This window comes from Rhinolophus ferrumequinum, chromosome 8 (genome assembly GCF_004115265.2).
Source record: "Rhinolophus ferrumequinum isolate MPI-CBG mRhiFer1 chromosome 8, mRhiFer1_v1.p, whole genome shotgun sequence".
NCBI classification, from domain to species: Eukaryota; Metazoa; Chordata; class Mammalia; order Chiroptera; family Rhinolophidae; genus Rhinolophus; species Rhinolophus ferrumequinum.
The window spans coordinates 52,899,773-52,919,792 of NC_046291.1; the positions used below are offsets into that span (position 1 = coordinate 52,899,773).

The 20,020-nt window shown below is 36.5% G+C and overlaps 1 protein-coding gene across 1 annotated transcript in view; it reads right to left on the minus strand.

The window, feature by feature from the left end:
* Positions 1 to 4,363: 4,363 nt before the first annotated feature.
* The window catches only part of LOC117025895 (cytochrome b reductase 1), a 30,492-nt gene continuing 14,835 nt past the window's right edge, over positions 4,364 to 20,020 (minus strand). Inside the window, exons 3-4 of the mRNA XM_033112251.1 lie at positions 8,169 to 8,323; positions 4,364 to 7,624 (exon numbers count right to left, since the gene is read on the minus strand). Coding sequence (XP_032968142.1) covers positions 7,321 to 7,624; positions 8,169 to 8,323 — 459 coding nt within the window. The 3' untranslated portion in view covers positions 4,364 to 7,320. The remainder of the gene's footprint in view (positions 7,625 to 8,168; positions 8,324 to 20,020) is intronic.

The following is a 20,020-nucleotide window of genomic DNA, read 5'->3' on the forward strand; positions in this document are numbered from 1 at the left end:
GTTGAAACAAATTCCTTGAAAAATACAGTTTACCAAAACCATCATAGATGAAACAGATCACGTGAATAGCCCTATATCTCTTAAAGAAATTAAATCCATTATCAAAACTTCCCCACAGAGAAAACTCCACGTCCAGATGTTTTCACTGGCAAATTCTATCAAACATTTAAAGAAGAAATAATAGCAATATTACACAAATTCTTTCAGAAATAGGGAGGGAACACTTCCCAACTACTTTTTGTGAGTCTAGCTTTATCCTGATAGCAAAAACTGACAAAGCTATTATTAGAGAAAGGAGAATTTCAAACCAATATCTCTTCTTGGCATAGAAATAAAAATCCTTAACAATATTAGCATATCTAATCAAGCAATGTATAAAAAGAATAATGCATAATAATCCAAGGGAATGGCATATATCCCAGGAGTGCAAAGCTGGTTCCATAGTCATAAATCAATCAATGTATTCACCATGTTAACAGAATTAAGGAGAAAAATATGATTATTTCAGTAGATGCAGAAAAATCAGTTGACACAATTTAATAATTTCATTCATGACTTTTTTTAATTAAGGTTTATTGGGGTGACAATTGTTAGTAAAGTTACACAGATTTCAGGTGTACAATTTTGTAATATGTCAGCTATATATCACATTGTGTATTTACCACCCAGAGTCAGTTCTCTTTCCATCACCATATATTTGATCCCCTTTACCCTCATCTACCGCCCCTCTCTCCCTTACCCTCTGGTAACCACTAAACTATTGTGTCTATGAGTTTTTGTGTCTTCACTTGTTGTCTTGTTCTTTTGTTGTTTTCAGTTTTACACACCACATATCAGTGAAATCATCATTCATGACTTTTTAAAAACTTCAGCAAATTAAAATCCCTCATAAAAAACCTGATAAAGATCATATATGACATATTTAATGATAACATATTGAATCATTTTCTCTATGATAGTGAACAAACTAAGAATGTTCACGCACACCAATTATTGATGTTTTCAAATTTTGAAATGTATCATCAATTAAGAAAGAATATTTGATGAATAAAGGAATAAATAGATAGAAATGTGATAAAGCAAATATAGCAAATTGTTAATTATCAACTCTAGGTGATGGATGTATGCACATTCATTCTGTAATTTTTCAACTTTCCTGTATGCTTGAAAATGTTCACATTAAGATATTTGGGGAAAGGTCTGCAAGTCCTACATACAGAAACCTGTTTAACTCTGTGTTTCCCTAACTTCTTTTTTCAACAAAACAAATAAACAACCCCTAAGGAAAATGTACATACTCTGGGAAAGACTTTTTATTTAGATTTAGTGTACATCTATTTTGATTTTTTTAAGTAAGAATGGTATATACCACAACCCGTTGTTGCAAAACAAACCACCTCCAAACACAGTAGCTTAAAATAACAATATTGTTATTTCTCATGATTCTGTGAGTTCCTGGAGTTCAGCTGGGTAGCTCTGCTGCTGATCTCACTTGGAATCTTTCATGTATCTTGGCTCAGTTGGGGCTGGAATATCCGAGAAGACTCATCCTCCAGGATCTCACTTCAGGTGACCGTCACGTGGCCTAGTCTAGACTTCCTCAATAGCATAACGGCTGGAGTCCAAGAGGAGGAAACATTAAGTTGTGAGTTCTCTGAAGGCATGGGCCGATTCTCAGGATGTCACTTCAACGTTCCATTTGTTAAAGGAAGTCAAAAGTCCAGCTCAGATTCAAGGAAAGAGGAAATAGATTTCAGCTCCTGGTATGAGGAGCAGCGTGTGCATACAGGGAGAAGGGGAATTGATGGTGGTCATCTTTGGAGATTATCTATCACAGAAAAGAGTTGGTACCAAAATTTCTACTTAAAGCAGATTGTATGCCTTATTAAAGATATTTAAAGTTTATAAATAAATAGATAGTTGTTTATCTTAAAAAAAGCAATCTGGGCGGCCAGATGGCTCAGTTGGTTAGAGCGTGAGCTCTTAGCAACAGGGTCACCGGTTCGATCCCCACAAGGGCCAGTGAGCTGCGCCCTCCACAACTAGATTTGTTGTCTAAAACTAGATTTAAGACAACGAGCTGCCACTGAGCTTCTGGGAGGGGCAGCTGGATGGCTCAGTTGGTTAGAGCGCGAGCTCTCAACAAGGTTGCCTGGTTCAATTCCATACGGGATGGTGGGCTATGCTCCCTGCAATCAAGATTGAAAATGGCAACTGGACTTGGAGCTGAGCTGTGTCCTCCACAATTAGATTGAAGGACAACAACTTGCAGCTGATGGGCCCTGGAGAAACACACTGTCCCCCAATATTCCCTAATAAAATTGAAAAAAAGCATCTTTGGTTTTAGATCACAGAGCTTATTTGTTAGTTAGCACTTAAGTGTTGGATTTGAGATGGAAAGCATTCTGAATTTAAGAGTCAGAAGACCTAGGTGCATATTTTGATTATTACTTACCAGTTGGGGAACTTGGACAAACACTTGACCTCTCTGAACCTAAGTTCCCTTGTTTGTAAAGTGGGTTTTTTGGTTTTTTTTTTAATTACTTTTTTAAAATTGGGGAATATTGAGAGGCAGTGTATGTCTCCAGGCCCATCAGCTCCAGGCCATTTTCCTTCAATCTAGTTGTGGAGGGCGCAGCTCACTGGCTCATTTGGGAATCGAACTGGCAACCCTGTTGTTCAGAGCTTATGCTCTAACCAACTGAGCCATCCAGCTGCCCCTGTAAAGTGGGTTTAATGGTACTTGCCTCATTGCTTTTATTGAGGGCCAAACAGAGATCTTTCATGATTCTCGGAAGAACAGTCCCCAAGGGAACCAGAACTGGAACCAAAGTATTCCAGGAATCTTCAGCAGGCTTTCACTCCAGTAGCTGCTATTGATTTGAGTTGGCCAGACTTCCCAAAACTGTTTCTTCCAATTATCAACTACCAATGCTTCCTCTCTACCATCAGTATTTTGTCTTCACCACACAGTTCTTAATTTCTCATCATTTCAGCCTGCCATGGATTATCATGGCTCTGCCTCATCATGGTCTAGGCCAGGGATTGGCAAACTTTGGCCTCTGAGCCAAATCTGGCCTGCCACTGCTTTTGTAAATAAAACTTAATGGGACACAGTTATACTCATTCATTTACTATTATCTGTGGCCTCTTTTGGTTACAAAGGCAATGTTGAGTAGTTGCAACAGAAACTATGTGGTCCACAAAGCCTGTTTGGCTCTTTAGAGACAGTTTTCTGATCCCTGGTCTTATGGCTCCTGTCTCTAGGCATTAATTTAGCTTCTGTTCTCATTTATTGTTTCTTGAAGCATTTCCCAATTCAAGTTCCTAGAAGAGAGAGAACCTAATTCCTCTGAAATCCTCATTCCTCAATCTGAAATGAAATTAGCGCACATCCTCTTTTCACGCCCAACCACTTCATAGTGTGTTGACCAGCTATGGTGAGCCTGTACCTGGGTGACACATTCTCTCCAGCCTAATCCATTTAGCTGTGGCTGAGATGTAGGTACATGTAGTCAGTAAAAACAGCTGCCTCGGAGGGGCTAGGGCATGGTGGGAGCCCGCACAACTGCAAATTAAATTAAATGAGCTAATATATGTAAAATTATGTGGTAATATACTCGAGCCATATATTTATCAAGTGTCAAAAGTACTTGCCAATTACGATCATCTGAAATGAAATACAGCACCCCTACGATTAATTATATAAATCAGTGACAAAATATGATGTAACATAAAAATTCAAGTCATGCGCACTATTACAGCTCTCTGGAAGAATAAGACATACAGTATTATGGTGTTATTATAGCTACACAACATAAAATATCATTAACATTTTCCAGGAGACAAAAAGTATATGAAAAAAGGCTAAATGAGCAGTTCAATTAAGCTTGGATGAGTATCGGCACTACTTAGATGCTAATGATCCTTCTTTCTTACTTGGGAAAAAACCCAACAATTTGCACATTATGAATTGTATACTTTCTTAAGGACAAGTTACTACTACACAGAGTTCTGTAATAACCAGCACTTTAATAGGTTCTTCTTTCATGCTTTTTCCAACTTAAACTGCACCTGCTGGGGTTGCCTCCGTCTGTGGCTGCCTTCTACACTGGATGATGGCTCCAGTTCAGTGCCTGTATGGAGGTGAACATGACAGTTTTGAAACTGCTCTAATCCTTCTAGCAATGTAAAAGGTATGGGACTCAGAGTACCCTTCAGAGAGAAATCTGACACCATTTTCAATATAGAAACTTAAAACAAAATTTCTATGGAAAGAAAATGTCAAAATAATGCCTACACCTTCTAACCTAAACAATTGATACACACACAAATAGCTTCCAAAATAATTTTATTACTATATAAAAACAAGTCAAGAAAAAATAAAATGCATTCTTTTTCTACAAAATTATAAAATATTCAGGCAATTTAATATTTTTCCATAAATGTGCTGAGATAAAAGACAAATTGAAACGTAGAAACCTTTTGCACTTAAAGTTTTTAGGTACCTTGTAAGGGATGAAGAATACTACTAGGTTTTCTCTCTTCTATACTTTCCTATATGTAGCTCTAAGACATAGCAGTTAGTTTCTTCTGTTGAAATTATCTAAAAAAGGGCATGCCAAGATAAAACTTCTATCATATTGCAATGAAATTAGCATAAATCTCTACTTCTTTGAGCTTTTAGAGTTGGCAGTTGTAGTCAATTCCATTGCACTGGGATTTCCAACTCAGCAGGGAAAAAGGCCTAATTGAAAATGAGGCCCTTTATTTTGTCCTTTAGAAAACAGAAACCGCTTGTCAGTATCCCTTAAAAAGTGCAATTGCCTTCTTTGTCATTTGATTGTAAGGTCTGAGATCTTGTTTCTGACCATCACAGCTTAAATAAGCCACACAAGGAAAGAAAAGAAAGTACTTTGGACGGTGGCTTCAGTTAGACACAACAAGTACAGGAAGCTGTACACTTTGGATAACATTAAATCAAAAAGCATGTGCATTTTAGTTTCTCAATAAACTCTTGGAGAGAAAGGCTTTAGTGTTGACTTAGATGAGTGTTAAAAATAAAGCTTTTTTAATTCTTTCTGAAATTAGATTATGGGGTAAACCAAGCCAGACTATCTCTGCAGGTGATACAAGCTATAATTACTTGTGGAGATTTCAATCACTGTTTTGGAATTTATACCTAAGGCTTTCTGCTCCCCTATTCTTTTCATGGGATTTTTAATGAGATATTTTTGGGAGAGATGCTTTAGGTAGGAAATATCAGCTTTTGGAAGATCAAGGTACAATTATTATTAGAAATAAAAGCCCATTAAAAGAAGAGTCTCGAACAGAAAGGTTTTCTAGATATATTTTACAATGCATTGTTTTCATAAAGGCTGAGATAAAGAAAGAGAAGAAGTTCCTATAATATCTGTAAGATTACCTTCACTTTAGCCCACACGAAAGCTAAAATAAAGGGCTAAAATAAGGGGTGCTCAATTACTTTGCAATGGAACAGAATATTCTAACACCAAATCCATAATTAACTTTTTTCACTAATAATCTCTTTCTTGGCCTATATAAAATGGAATGGCAGCTTCAATTCTTGGGGCTGTCGCTGCCCCCTGCCCCCAAAACACTCCTGGAATTTTGTGCACCTCCATGTACTGAAACATCCATTATCAAAGTATATTTGTGTGGGACAGTGCCTAGCATAGAAACTGTAGCGTGCTCTACCCACCTTGAATTTAATTGTGCCTAATAGGTGCCAGGCATTCAGCCTGGCAGTGGTGGTCCTTCTGACACTATTATCAATTTTGGAAATAGAATTAAATAAGAAGAAAACAGTGTTTTGGCAAGGGAATATTGAGTGATTTTCCATGAAGCCTATGGGATGTGATGGAATCTATTTCATATTCAATCTATGGAAGTAATTACCAGTTATCCTAAAAGGGAATCCACTAAGCACCAAAAATATCAAGTGTATTTGTTGTAAACTGTAAGATTTTTATCCACATTAAAATGCTCCAGTTTAAAACTGCAGGGAAACCAAAAATCAACCCCAACCCCAAAATGAAAAGCATCATTTCAGCATAGGCACTACTCTGAGTTTTAATTTAAGTCAGAGCCTAACAGAGGTCTCCACGCATGCAAGTTGTCACCTCTGAGTCTCAATTCACTACTGAGAACCCAGAGCTCAACATACCCCCTAAAATTCCACTCTTATCTGGAAGGACCGTAGCTATTGGCCCCTGGAAGGACAAACCATAAGATAAGTGTCTCCTATTCTCACACCCAAAACGGTTCAGCAGCCAAGATCCTGAAGAATAAAAATCAAATGGATTAATCTTGAAAGCTACAGATGTTCTTGCCCAAACCTTTCTTTGTCACCAAGACACAATTTCAAGATCAAAGCGGCATGCAGGTAGGCCAGGGCGTGCTGGCCGTAGAAGGATGCCCACGATCTGCTTCCAGGCAGGGTAGGCCCGTTTCTTTGGTTATTTGAGGAGAAAAGAGAACCAGAAGGTAAACTTCAACAACTCCACTGTACTCCAGCAATTGAAATTTATTCAGGGGTGGGTCAAAGTAGGTGCAAATTAGTATAAGACAGAAAAAGATAGCATAGCGAAGAGGTTAGAATCATGGACTGAGGAGTCAGTCTGCCAGTTTTAAATCTCAGTTCCACCACTTGTAAGCCTGGAGCAAGATGCTAACCTCTCCAAGCTTCAGATTGGTCATTGGTAAAACAGGGATAATAATAGTACCTACCTCATAAAGTTTGTTGGGATTAAATGAGCTAATATTTATAAAGTGCTTAGTATAGTGGCTGGCACATAGTAAGTGCCATGCAAGTGCCTTTTAAAACATAAAAACAGAAACGTGTGAAAAAAGCGCGCTTTGAGGTTTACAGAGCAGTTTATGCCACGTAAAAATTCAGGCATATTCTCATTCTAATTAGGTTTGGAATCTGGATCATAAAGTACACCAAGCCCCAGGGAAGCCTTGGGACTCAGTTGAGTTTTGGAAAAACTTCTAGGGCTACCAGGTTATCAAATTTACCAGCCGACAGACACATTCTGAATGTGTGTTCCATGCAAAGCACTATGCTAAATGGTCCTCAACAAGAGGTGACATAACCGCAATTTAGAGCAGCTGTCATTTACATCGACCCTCTCCTTTCCCATTCCACTCAGTTCATAGGCGGTACAAACTCTCAAGGAATCCTACTTCATGATTATTGATTCTGTGGAGCTCAGTTATCTTACGGCTAATAGGAGAAGCTAAACCATAGAGTTAGTTTTTAAAAGCACGGTGCCATGGCTACCCCTCCATGGCATTTTACACGGTGGATCGCTGACCCGCCTCATCAATGGTGATGTTTCTTTTCCTTGCTGCTGCTTCATTGTTTATCTCTGAATCTGACTTGTCCATGTTGCCAAAGTTGATTGCCATGGAGCCTTCCACTCCTTCGGGAGTGCCTCTGTTTGGCTGAAGAAGTGTAGAATTTGGTTCTTTAGGACGTTTCCACTGTGGTCTGGTGACGATCCAAAAAATGAGGGCTCCGAACAACAGAATTAGAAGACCCAGGGTATTTGTGAAAACACCTTCGGGTGGAAATGTACTGTAGGCAGGATTTTCCCTACTAAAAAAAGAGAGAGTGTCCAATTACAAATAGGGTAATGTAGCAACATGCCAAACTGTCTTGAATTTCTCTGCTCAAAATGCACACTGGTATAGTTTCAATGTAAATTCCTTTAAAGCTTGATATTAAGGAGAAATTTATGCTATAATGCACACAGTGGAATAGTATGGGATTGTTTAAAAGCATTAGCATGAAAATAATATAGCATCTGAACATCTGAACCACTTAAAAATTGAAAAAGGGTACAAAAATGTATATACATCATAGTTACAATTAATAAAAATATGCACATCAAAAACATTGTAAGGGCATGCATAGCTTCAGTAGTTGTTTTAAGAGTAGAACCATTTATTAGACTTTTTAGTCCTTCTTCAAGCACTTAAAAATGTTATATTACATGTTTTTTAAGAACAAATTTTTAAGAATACTTAAAAATTTTTAACATTTAAAAAATTTTGTTACATTTTTATTGCCATTATTCAATGAACAAGTATTTAATATTTTATAGCTTAAGTATTACAATTAGAAAAGCTATGTAACTTACAGAGAAAATATCAGTTTCTCAGTCACTCCCATAAGAACTGTTGCAATCACTGTTCCAAAGAGGAAAAGTCCAGAATAAACGTGTATGGGCATGAGAAGTGCTCGGAGAGAAAGTGGAGCCAAAGGAAGCAGAAAGATGAAAAAACCTAGGACGAGCTAAACATCAAAAAGAGCAAAGGTTATCATTTAATTTTAAATTTTAAGTAATTTTAAAATTATTATTTTAAAAGCACTGTGTGAAAAATGAGAAAACATTTCCTACAGAACCAAGGGCATGAAATGAAAGTAAGCTTTCCCATTCCAGTTCCACTACTCAATAGTAGCATCTATTATCACTTTCTCAAGTATCCAGGAAATTTCTATGTCTATACAAGTGTGTGTGTGTGTGTGTGTGTGTGTGTGTGTAAAGGGAGTTTTTTTTTAGTATAAGTGGGATCTTACTATACTTGTTCTGCATCTTGTGTTTTTCCCTTAATAGTGGAGCTTGGAGGTCTTTTCATATCAACACATGCTTATCTAGTTTATTCTTTTCAATGGCTAACATTCTATTTCAAGGATGTAACACAATTTATTCAGTTCTCTATGGATGGTCCTGTGTCTGGTTCTCGCTCTCATTAACAAGGTTACAGTGAACACTCTGGTACTTACTTGTTTGTTTTTACCAATTTCCTTAAGGATGCCAAGTAGGAAGAGAAGTAAAAAAATTTTAAGTCACTAAAACCAAATACAATAGGGCACATTTAGTCAGGTCAGCCTAAAAAACTATGTAGAAAGAAGTTGACAATTTTGTTTTATGAGGAAGAAGTGAGTTCTGCAAAAAAGTTATCTGTTTCCTTGATAATTCAAACCCTAGTGGAATACTTCTCTGCAGAGAAGCCAGCAAGATTCCTATGTGAACTGAAACCTGTCAACACTTTCATGGTTTCATTTTGTTGCCCCAAACCCACTGCCCCTTAAGTACTTTTTTCTCCTCAAGAAAATAAAGATGACATAGTGGTCACTGTGCTACTGAGTTTAAAGGAACATTTTTTTTCAGGTACGTATTTAGGATCTACCACCCTAACGGAACAAGAGAAGAGAGGAGAATGGGGAAAAACACTAACATTACTGTTCATCTTTCCGGACTGAGATCAAAGGATTAACGCAGGATGCCAGAAGAATGGAGACAGAAGGGGTCTAAGGCCCTAAAACACGTTTAGAATCAGCTTATAGACAATGATAACGAATGCAGAGTAATCAAAAAAATGCATTTAATAGGCCGATTTGCATATTTTATTACCTATTTAATACCACGAATGCCTGAATATATTAGAAATGGTTCAGAGGGTCCTAATTCTTCAGTGAACTTTGGTGATTCAATTTATATTGATGGGCAAGCTTCCTGACATACAGGCTGCGCTTTCTATATGAAAATGTGACTCAGGCAAGTGACTGTCAAGAATTTTCACAAATATATTTTTGTGTGTAAGTCACTATATCTTGTCTGTGACTTGCCCATAGAAATATATATTTTCCATATTCCTGTTTTCCTGCCTCTTTTCATTCCTAAGATTCTTACTGTTTTCTTTCATTTCTTTCAGGAGTTATCATGCGTGTCTCTTGTAATCCTGTAGAGCTCAATGATCTAAGCAGGTAGAACGTTTGAAATTTGCTCACGGGACCCCAGGGCAATTTAATTCTCTTAAATCTTACTTTCACCATTAAAAAAAAAATTGTTTTTAAAGAAAATGACTTTTAAAAGTAAAAAATTATAGACTGCTTAACTTTGTTTGAAAGTGTTCCAATAATGCCTATTTATAATAATCATTATTAAAAAACAATCTCATTATTTCCTTTTAACCATCTTAGCCTTAGTGGATATAGTAACAAAACCTAATGAACTGAAAATTACGAAATCCCTTTGTCCCTTTAAGTCAGTGGTTCTTGTTTTTTTTGGTCACCAAAAAGGATTTATTGGGGAAAAAGAAAGGGTAACCTACTGTATGCACATATGGCAAGCCACATGCATACTCTAAATCAGTGGTTCTTGAAGTATTGTCCACAGAAGGCCTGCATCAGAAACTCTTACAGTGTTTATTTAAAGATATTCCTGGGCCACATCCAGATCTGCTAAATCAGAATTTCTGGAAGTAAGGCCCAGGAATCTGCACTTTAACAGAATGCCCAGGCGATTCTTATGCACGATGAAGTTTGAAGACTACTGCTTTTGATTCACGCAAATTATTTCAGAGATATGGGTTAAATGCGTCTGGAAAATTCCTAAAGGAGCAGGTAGTGGGATGTTCCATTACCTCCAGTCTACAAACCCTACTAAGTACACACAGTGTTCCTGTGTTTAGGAACCATCACCTACAGAAAGCTATTCTTCACCACCACGTAGTCCTTACAAGAGCTAAAGAAATATAAAATCTCATGAAAAGTTATTTAGATGTGAAAGTGACAATGTAGTATGATCCCAATGATGCTTAAAAATTAAATATATATAGATGCGTAATAAAAGCCTAAAGGAAATAACCCAAAATCTAATAACTCTAGATTATGGTCTTACCAGTGATTTTTGTTTTTTCTTTATGTTTTCTGTATTTTATAAATTTTAAAATTAATGTATATTACTTATATAATTAGAAACAGACAATAAACGTTTACTTTTAAAGTTCCAGTCTTAAATACTTGGGCTTTTCTCAGTTAATTATTACTATCCATTAAAGATAAAAGTGTATTTTGCTATGCCAGTTTTATCTCACTTTCTAAAACAGATGAGTTTTTTTTCTTTTTAAAGTATGGTGTGTGTAAACTTTTAGATATAACAAAAGCTTTTATTTGCAAAAGTCATTCATGAGCGCAGGAAGTAACTGCCTACCTAACTTTTGCATTAGGATGCTTTGCTTTGTTTTGTTTTGTTTTTTAGTGTAGAAGTAGATTTAATGAGTGAGCAAGTGGTTTATAGATTATAAGGAGGTTCTTCCCAGCTCCTCTTCATCTTTCTTCTATTTTATATGCTCACTCATTCCTTCATTTAAAGCACATATTGCTGGGCCCCATGCCCAGAGTTTCTGATTCAGGAGGTCTGGAATGGAACCTGAGAATCTGTATTTCTAATTTCCTGATGCTAATGCCGCTGTCACAGGAAGCTCACTTTGAGAAGCTGGTCTTATGTCATTTCCTTGTGTTCTTAAAACCTAACTGCACTTTTTTTCCAGGGATTAAAAAAAAAAATCTAATCAGCACCAAACAGACTATGTCCATAGTTTTTTGTTTTTTGCTTTTTTTTTATATAGACGGATGACAGACATTGAAATTGGACACTAAGTCTCCTGTCAATATCCTACCTCCCCTTTCTGTACTGTCTTTCATCACATCCACCTGGCGATACCCTGACCCTGGCTCAGCCACCCGCAGGACTGTCCTGGTCTGCGAGGTCCTGCTGGAGTACATCAGTCAAGGAAACTAGCTTCACATGGATTCTTGGTTATGATGCTCACTGTTATAAAGACCTCCGTGCTGCTCCCCAGTCCTTCTACTGTCTGATTTATCGACTAGTCCTCCAGGCTCCCTCAGCTTCGAACTTCTGACTCTCCTGCGTGTCTCCTTCTTAGCGGCAGATGGTCTTACTACTGCTTCATGGAAGAAAAACAGGCAACTTCAGAGAAGAGCCTCAATTGACTGCCACCAAACCAAAAAGTCATTGCAATCCCCCAATTCCTTTCTTTCAATTAGAATAGAGTTGGTGTTCTCCAATTTTCCAGCTGTGCTCTGCAACCTGCTTCCTGAAGATTTAGCTATACATTATTGCCTCCTTCCAATATTCACAACATTTCCTTCTCTACTGGTGCCATCCTGTGAGCGTGTTAACATGTCCAAGATCCTCATTTTCATTTAACAATGAAAAGAAGTTAAAAAAGAAACAGCACCAAACACCTGCCTTGACTGTGTTGCTGTCCAGTTACACCTTCTCTGTCTCCTCCCCTTCTTACCCACACCTCTTGCCTAAGTTGTCTCTCTGTTTTCTCACCTTCCACTCCCTCTTCAAGCCACTGAAATCTGGCTCTTACCCTGCAAGGAAACTGCTCTCCAGAGTCATTGGTGACTTCCAGGTCACCAAATCCAATGGACAGTTTTCAGACCTGATTTTCCGTGACTTCTCATTAGCCTCTGACATCCTTGAGCCCTCCCTTCCCCCTCTAATGTTTCCTTTCTCATCCACCCACTTGCTCAAGCCTTGCTCAAGTGACTCTTTCTCTCATCCCATCTATCAGTGACTTTCCAAATCTCATGAATTCTGTCTCCTAGATATCTGTGGAAACTATCCACTTTTCCCACTGCTACTACTACTCCTCCAGGCCAGCATCACTTCTCATCTGAACCTCTGTAAACAACTGTGAGCTAGTCTCCCTGTATGGACTCCCATCCAGCCTCCAATTCATCTTCCATACCCGACTCCAGTCAGCCTGGCCTCCTTCTTGTTCCTCAATACAACAAACTTTTATCTACACACTATTCCATCCGCTTAGAATACTCTCACCAGCGAACTCACGACTTCAAGTCTTGGTCTGAATTCCTTTATTCCCTCTACCCTATGGGAGCTCTCCCAGAACATTCCATACTCACCCTGTCTACCCAGTACTCAACGACCTGTCTTCCCCATAAGCTTCATGAGGGTGGAGAGCATGTCTCTTTGGGCTCATGCTCATCTTGTGGAACAATGCATCACCCACAGCCTAGCAAGGTATCCAACACATAGTAGGTAATCTACTCTGTTGAATAACTGAATGGATTCATGAATAAAATTTCACTGATGTAAAATGCATGTTCTCAACCACGAAGGTGCCTATGATCTATAATGGAAACGGAAAATGCCATCTTCAGGTCATCAAGTAGCCTACTCCAAGATTTACACTTGTAATAACAACAGCTGAGCTGCGTCATTCCAGTATCCTAAGCCCCAGTTGAGCCTTCCCATGTATTTATTTGGCTTAGATTTTTATGATGTTGTGAAGGACATATCAAAAGCCTTAATTTATAGGTGCACAAACTAAGTCCAGAAAAGTTTAGTAACTTATCCAAGGTCACCAGCACCAAATGAATGAATCCTGTTCAAACTGAGGTCACCCTGATTCCAGGTCCTGTGTTCTTAAACACTACCCGCTCTCTGGATCTGAGCAAGGCAGAAGCCAGGCGCCAAATTTCCGCCTGTTAAATGAAAGTCATGAAGTTGTAAAATAACACTTCTGAGAAGCCTAGGTAGCGCACAAATAAAACAACAGAGGATAAGAATCGGGATATTTCAGAGAACAAAAAAGGAATGTTGAGACAATTTAAAATATATTTAACTCACCCAAGTTTAATGTTAGAAAAATCTATGGGTGTAATTGACTACACTAATGGATTAAAGAAGAAAAAAATATTCATCTCAATAGACTTGGAAAAGCATTCAATAAAATTCTACATCCATTCATGATTTGAGAAGAAAAACAAAGCCTTTTCACAAACTGCAACAGGAAAAATGTGCAACATCTCTACTCAATAGTAAACTATTAGAAGCATGCTCTTCAAAATAAGAACAAATCAAGGATTCTTATCTCTATTTCTATTCTGTACTTCTTAAATACTTCTATGTATTTCTATATACTTCAGTACTCCTGTATTCTTCTATACTGCGCTGAGTAGGACACAGAGGAAAAGATATATGACAAAACTGGCATTGCAGGTAAGTGACGAGGACAGGGGCCATTTAATAAACGGTGCTGGGGAAACAGTTTACCCATATGGGAAAAAATGAAGATGGGTCACAACATTACATCATACACTAAGTTAATTCCAGATGAATTCCATATAAATTAAGTACTTAAATATCAAAAACAAAAGTTTAATATTCTTAATAGAAAACTTAAGACAACTGTAATATAACCTTTTAGCCATTTATAGACTTTTTCTCTTGGGCCAGTGGTTCTCAGCATTAGCATGCAGCTGAATGACCTGGAGGGCCCAGGAAAGCCCATATCGCTTTCAGAGTTTCTGATCCAACGGGTCTGCAGTACAGCCTGAGAATCTGCTTTTTTTTTTTTTTAACCTTAGGGTAGGGAAAGATTTCATAAACAGGTTACCAAAACAAAACATAATAACCTTAAAAGAAAACATGATGAATTTGTTTTATGAAAACTGAGAATTTATCAAAAAATACTAACAAAAGAGAAAAATACAAGCTTCAAACTGAAAAATATATGCAATACATATAAATGAAAAAGAATCTGACAGAACTACAAATCTTTAAGAAAAAGAAAAGCTCATTTTTTTTCAACTGGACAAAAGATACGGACAGGTGTTTCCTAGAAGAGAAACATGACTAATCAGTGAAATAAACACTAAAACCACAAGAAGACATCATTTTAGACCAACTAGTTTGGCAATAATTAAAAATTTGAAGAGGATGCTTATTGGCAAGGATGTGTTATATGGGAACTCTTATATGCTGCTGGCAGGAATGTATAATAATTGGGGTCAACTACTTAGGAAAACAATTTAGCATTACTTTTTTAGTATGAGTATATAATTCCATTCCTAAGTATACACCCAGAGAAATATTGGTATATGAAAACCAGGAGATGTGTATATGAATGTCAATGAAACATTGTAACAGAAAACAACTGAAAATACCCCACATGTCTAACAGCAGAACGGATAAGTAAATTTGTGGTATATTTATACAATGGAATACAAAAGTAAAAATGAATTATCTACATTTAGTAGAGGAAGCAATATAGTTGAATCAGTACAATTAAAAAAAGTTCGTAAAAGAAGGTTGTAAAAAAACAATGTTGTAAAAAAAAAAAGAAGGTTGGAAAAAAGTCTCATAATATATGTATTCTATTGCCACTATTTAGGTGGCAATAGAATACATATATTATGAGACGGTTTTTTAAAAAGTTAAAGCAAAATTAAATACTATATTGTTTAGGGATTCACAGTATATGGTAAAATTATAAAGAAAAACAGGGCATGAGGAAAAGAAACTTCAGGAGAATGGTCACCTCTAGGGTTGGGATGGTTAGAAAGATGTGGAATCAAGGTGACTAGGGGTCCTATGTTTTCTAAATTAGGTTGGATGGTGGAATAATGGGAATTAATTTTATTGTGATTCATAACTTCTACATACACACAATAGTTTGTTATTTTTAAAAAATGCCCCAGAGGCCAGGTCTCACAAGTAGAAAAGAATGCTACACTTGAAATGCTTTATAATGCATAGATACAGATATATATAAGGAAGCATGAAGACCTTTCAGCTTTTTGGTTGTATTGTTTTGTTGCTTGCTTCCCTCCTTCACTCCTTCCTTTATTTAATGAAACCACCTAGACACTGGCTTCCCGTGGAAGGTAAATTCTGATTTTACACATAGTGGCTAAACCAAATCCCAGTAGCACTAAGGTGAGAGGATCTGATCTTGATAATCTCTGCCATGTCCTTCATACTCTGTGGTAGGTTTGCTTCTTGAGTTGTACCGAGGGGGAATGCAAACCGACCTCACAAAATCGGATAAATGGTCTGTACGCCATTATACTTTGCAACTGAAGTGCACAGCAGTTATGGTTGTGTAAGCGAGCCCTAAGCAACAGCTGCACTTGCTCCCAGCAGGACTTCCTGCTCTCTACCCACAAGTGGCAGCTCCAAAAACCTCCACTTAGAGAGAATTCAGCTTGTTTCAGAAAGAGATACAACTTCCCCTTTTTACTCTTAAACTGGGAAATCTGTAGAAATAACTCTCTGACAAAGCATATTTTTGTGGCTCATGTATTTTCACAACTAGGAATATGGAGGCAGATATCTTTGTAAATCATAATAAGGACAGAGCTTAGCTCCTATCAGAAGTGAAGAAAGGAAGGTTGGAATTGGTTTCTTTCCACTGGGAAAAGAAATGCTCTTTAATTTCTTCCTGAGCAAACCTGGTGATCTGTTCTATCACTTCTATAGAGAAGCAACGAAAATAGCGTAACAAAATAACAAAGCTGGAACGTAGTCATCTTTCCCAGAAAAGGAACAGGAAACCATTCACCTGGTTCTGGAAAGAACAACCAAAAGGCAGTAAGCGTGACATGAGTGCTCATAGCCTTTGGTGAGAGGATGATGTTTGCTTATTCAGTTTGAACAGTTACATATATATGATTTTTATGTCACATATATGATTCACTTATATTTGAAAAAAAAAAAGAGCCACATGTTCAAGTGAAACAAGATATGTTTTAAAAATTAGTAATCTCCTCAACCAATCCCACCCACCCTCACATATAAAATATGGTATATACTCCCACATTTTACTCATCTACACATATATGCTTTTTTCCTTTCTTTCCTTTTTTTCCCTCAACAATGACATTTTGCTATACATATTGCTCTCCAGTATTTTTTATAATGAAGCACATATCATGGATTTCACTGTTGGTCAGTAGTTATAGCTATATTCTTCATAATAGCTGTATAATAGCCAACAATACGGATTTACCACAGATTATTTAACCATTCTCTTATTTGGACATTTATTTGCTTCCTATTTCCTGCCTATACAAACAATGCTACACTAAATATCCTTTTTAGAGTTCCTTATGTGACAGTTTTTATTTCCACTCCCTCAAATGTGTGATTTCTAGGTCAAGTAGTAGCCTTATTTTTTAAAATCAATAGAAATTAACAAACTACTTCCCTAAAATTTTCTGACAATTCAATTTCCCATCAGCAGTGTAAGACAGCACCCTTTACCTCACATCCATGCCAGCAGTGAACATTACTGTTTGTTGTTCTGTCAATCTCTGGAGGAAAATGGAATTTTATTTCCATTTCCCTATTCTTACTGAGGTTGGACATTTTATCATATGATTCCTGGTGATATAATTTTTTCTTCTTTAAATTGCTTGTTCAAATCTTTTGTTCATTTTTCTATTAGGTTTCCTTCTTATTATTAATTTTTAGGAGTTGTTTTGTATATTAAACACATTAAACCTTACCACATGGTATGATTATTTCCATATCTGTTTGTGCAGTTTCTGTTAACTTTGTTATCTTTTATCACATAGTTAAAAAAAAAATTTGTAGTCAAATTATGTCTTCCTTTTCTTTTATGGTTTCCGGGTTTCTTGTCAAATTTATAGCCTCCCCTATTGCAGATTTTATGGGTTATTTGCTTCTTAATTTTCTTTTTCTCTTTTCATTGTTTTTATTTTTTTTATATTTAGACCTTTAATCTATCTGTAATTTTTTTTGTCATTTGTATGATGTACAGAGTCTTTTTGTTTGTTTACTTTCTTCTAAATTGATTGCCAATTACTATGGTAACATTAAATAAGCATTCTTTCCCTACTAAATTGAAATACCATTGTGTCATAGACAAAGTTCTCATACATGCTTGGACTGCTTCTGTCCTCTCTGTTCTTTCCATGAAGTATTTTGGGTTTTCCTGTGTTAATAACTTGTTTTTAATAAGGCAGGTTTCTCTTTACTTCTTTTTCAAAATTTTCATGATTATCCTTGGATATTTGTTCTTCCACATAAAGTTTAAGATTTCCATTGGGCTTAAAATTAAAGTCACATTTAACATTAATATTAGTTGAAGAGGGAATGATATTTCTATATTAATTTTTCTCTTTCAGTAACATGGTATCTCTCTAGTCATACCATGTTTTCTGTTTTTAATAAGATTTTATAGTATTTTACATATTCTGCATATAGATCTTATATACACTCATTGTTCAGTTTATTCCTAAGTATTTTATAGTTTTTTTTAATCCGTATTATAAATGGATTCTATTTCTTATTCTAAATTGTTACTCTAGTATAGGCAAAAGTTATTGAATTGTGCATGGCGATCTTATATCCAGTCACTTTTCCAAATTCTCTTATTACTTCTAGTCGTTTCTTGGGTTTTTAGACATATATTATATGCTCTGCAAACACAAAAGAAGTCACAAATTCTCTATTATTTATACAGAATTTTTTTCCCATTATTTTGTATTAGCTAAAACCCTTAAAACAGTAGAATAATGATGGTAGCAAGCATCAATGTCTTATTTACTTTTTTTAATGGAAACGTCTCCAGTATTTCAGTTTAAGCTGATGGTTGCTGTTGGATGTTGGTAAAGGTGTTTATTATCAGAGCTACCCACTGAGATGTGGAAGTGTGTAGCACACAATGGGGCCACATCTAAGAGCAGTTTGTTTTCTCTACTGGAATTGTTTACAGTATCTATTCCTTTAAGGTCAAAGGTATAAAACAATGGGAACCTGATGCCTTTTTTAGGGATAGATTTCAAATGACCTCACCAATTTCTCCTAATGTTATTGGTCTGTTTAGTTTTTCTGATTTTTCTTGGGTCAAATTTGATCTTAAAAATCTACATAAGATTTGTAAGTATATTACCATATATTATAATTTAATCATTTGTCCTATTTTTAAAGTATTGTTTGTATCTATGATCATATTTTTTTCCACTCTGAATGTTGTATATTGTATAGTTTAATTTTTTTTCAATCAGGTTTACAACGGTTTATCTATTTTATTTTAATTTTTTAAAGAACCAGCTTTTAATTTCCTTTATAACTTCTTCTATCTTTTATTTATAGTTGTGGTAAGCTAAATCAAGACCCTCCCCTTCCCAAAAGATGTCCATACCATAATTCCTGGAAGTTGTGAACATGTTATGTTACTGGCAAAAGACACTTTGCAAATGTAATTAAGGTTAGCGATCTTATGATTGGGAGACAACTCTGGATTATTTGACTAGCCCAGTCTAATCACATGAGCCCTTTTAAAAGCAGCGAACTTTCTCTGGCTGGAAGAGAAGAAATGAGAAGGAAGAAGAAGTCAGAGAGGCTCAAAGCCAGTGAGATGGATTCAGTGCACCACTGCTGGCTCTGAGATGACGGGGCCACGTGCAGGGAAGAGGGACAGGACAACCCTTAGCTGACAGCTACCAAGGAAACAGGTACCTCAGTCTTACAACCGCAAGAATTGGATTCTGCAAATAACTTGCATTAACTTGCAAGCTGATTCTTCCCCCAAAGGATACCCATAAGAGCCCAGGCCAGCCAACACTGTGATTTTGGCCTCGTGAGACCCAGAGCAGAGAAACCAGGAAGGTCAACCGGGGCTTCCGTTGTACAGAAATTGTGCGGTAATAAATTTGTGTTGTTTTAAGCCACTCAGTTTGTGGTAATTTGTGATGGCAACAACAGAAAACTAACAACACTATTCATGGCTTTTTTGGGGGAGGGGGGCAGTCTTTATTTACATTTCCTGTTTTATTTTGCTATTTCCTTTTAGTTTTTTAAGTGGATACTAAGCTTATATTTTTTAAGTTTTCTTTCCAAAAGATAGTGTCTAAGCCTATGTTCCATGAGAACCATTGTAGCTAAGACCCATAGACTTTAGAATAAGTATTCTCTTTTTTGCTAATTCCTAGAGATTTCTTAATTTTACATATTAAGATAGAGAGCAGAGTCTAAATTGGTTTTTTAGAGAATTCAGATTACAAGGCATAAATTGAATAATAAAAAAGGCATATCTGGTATAGAAAGCTTTTTTAAAACTTAGCTTTAAAATATTATTACTGTACAAGAAATGCATGTGTGCCTAGAAGATATAGAAAGTAAAAAAGAAAACTAATCAACTGGAATCCAGCCACCCAGAGGTCGACGGTGTTAACATTCAAGTGCATATCTTTCCAGATGCTCAAAGAACGCCTTGGTGTATAAGTAACTCTGTAGAGACATTTATTTAGTCCATTTTAACTACTGTACTCAGAAGCACAGGACCCTATCACAGGGAAACTATGAAGAATTTGGGTGGTTTCCATTCTGTTCCCCAG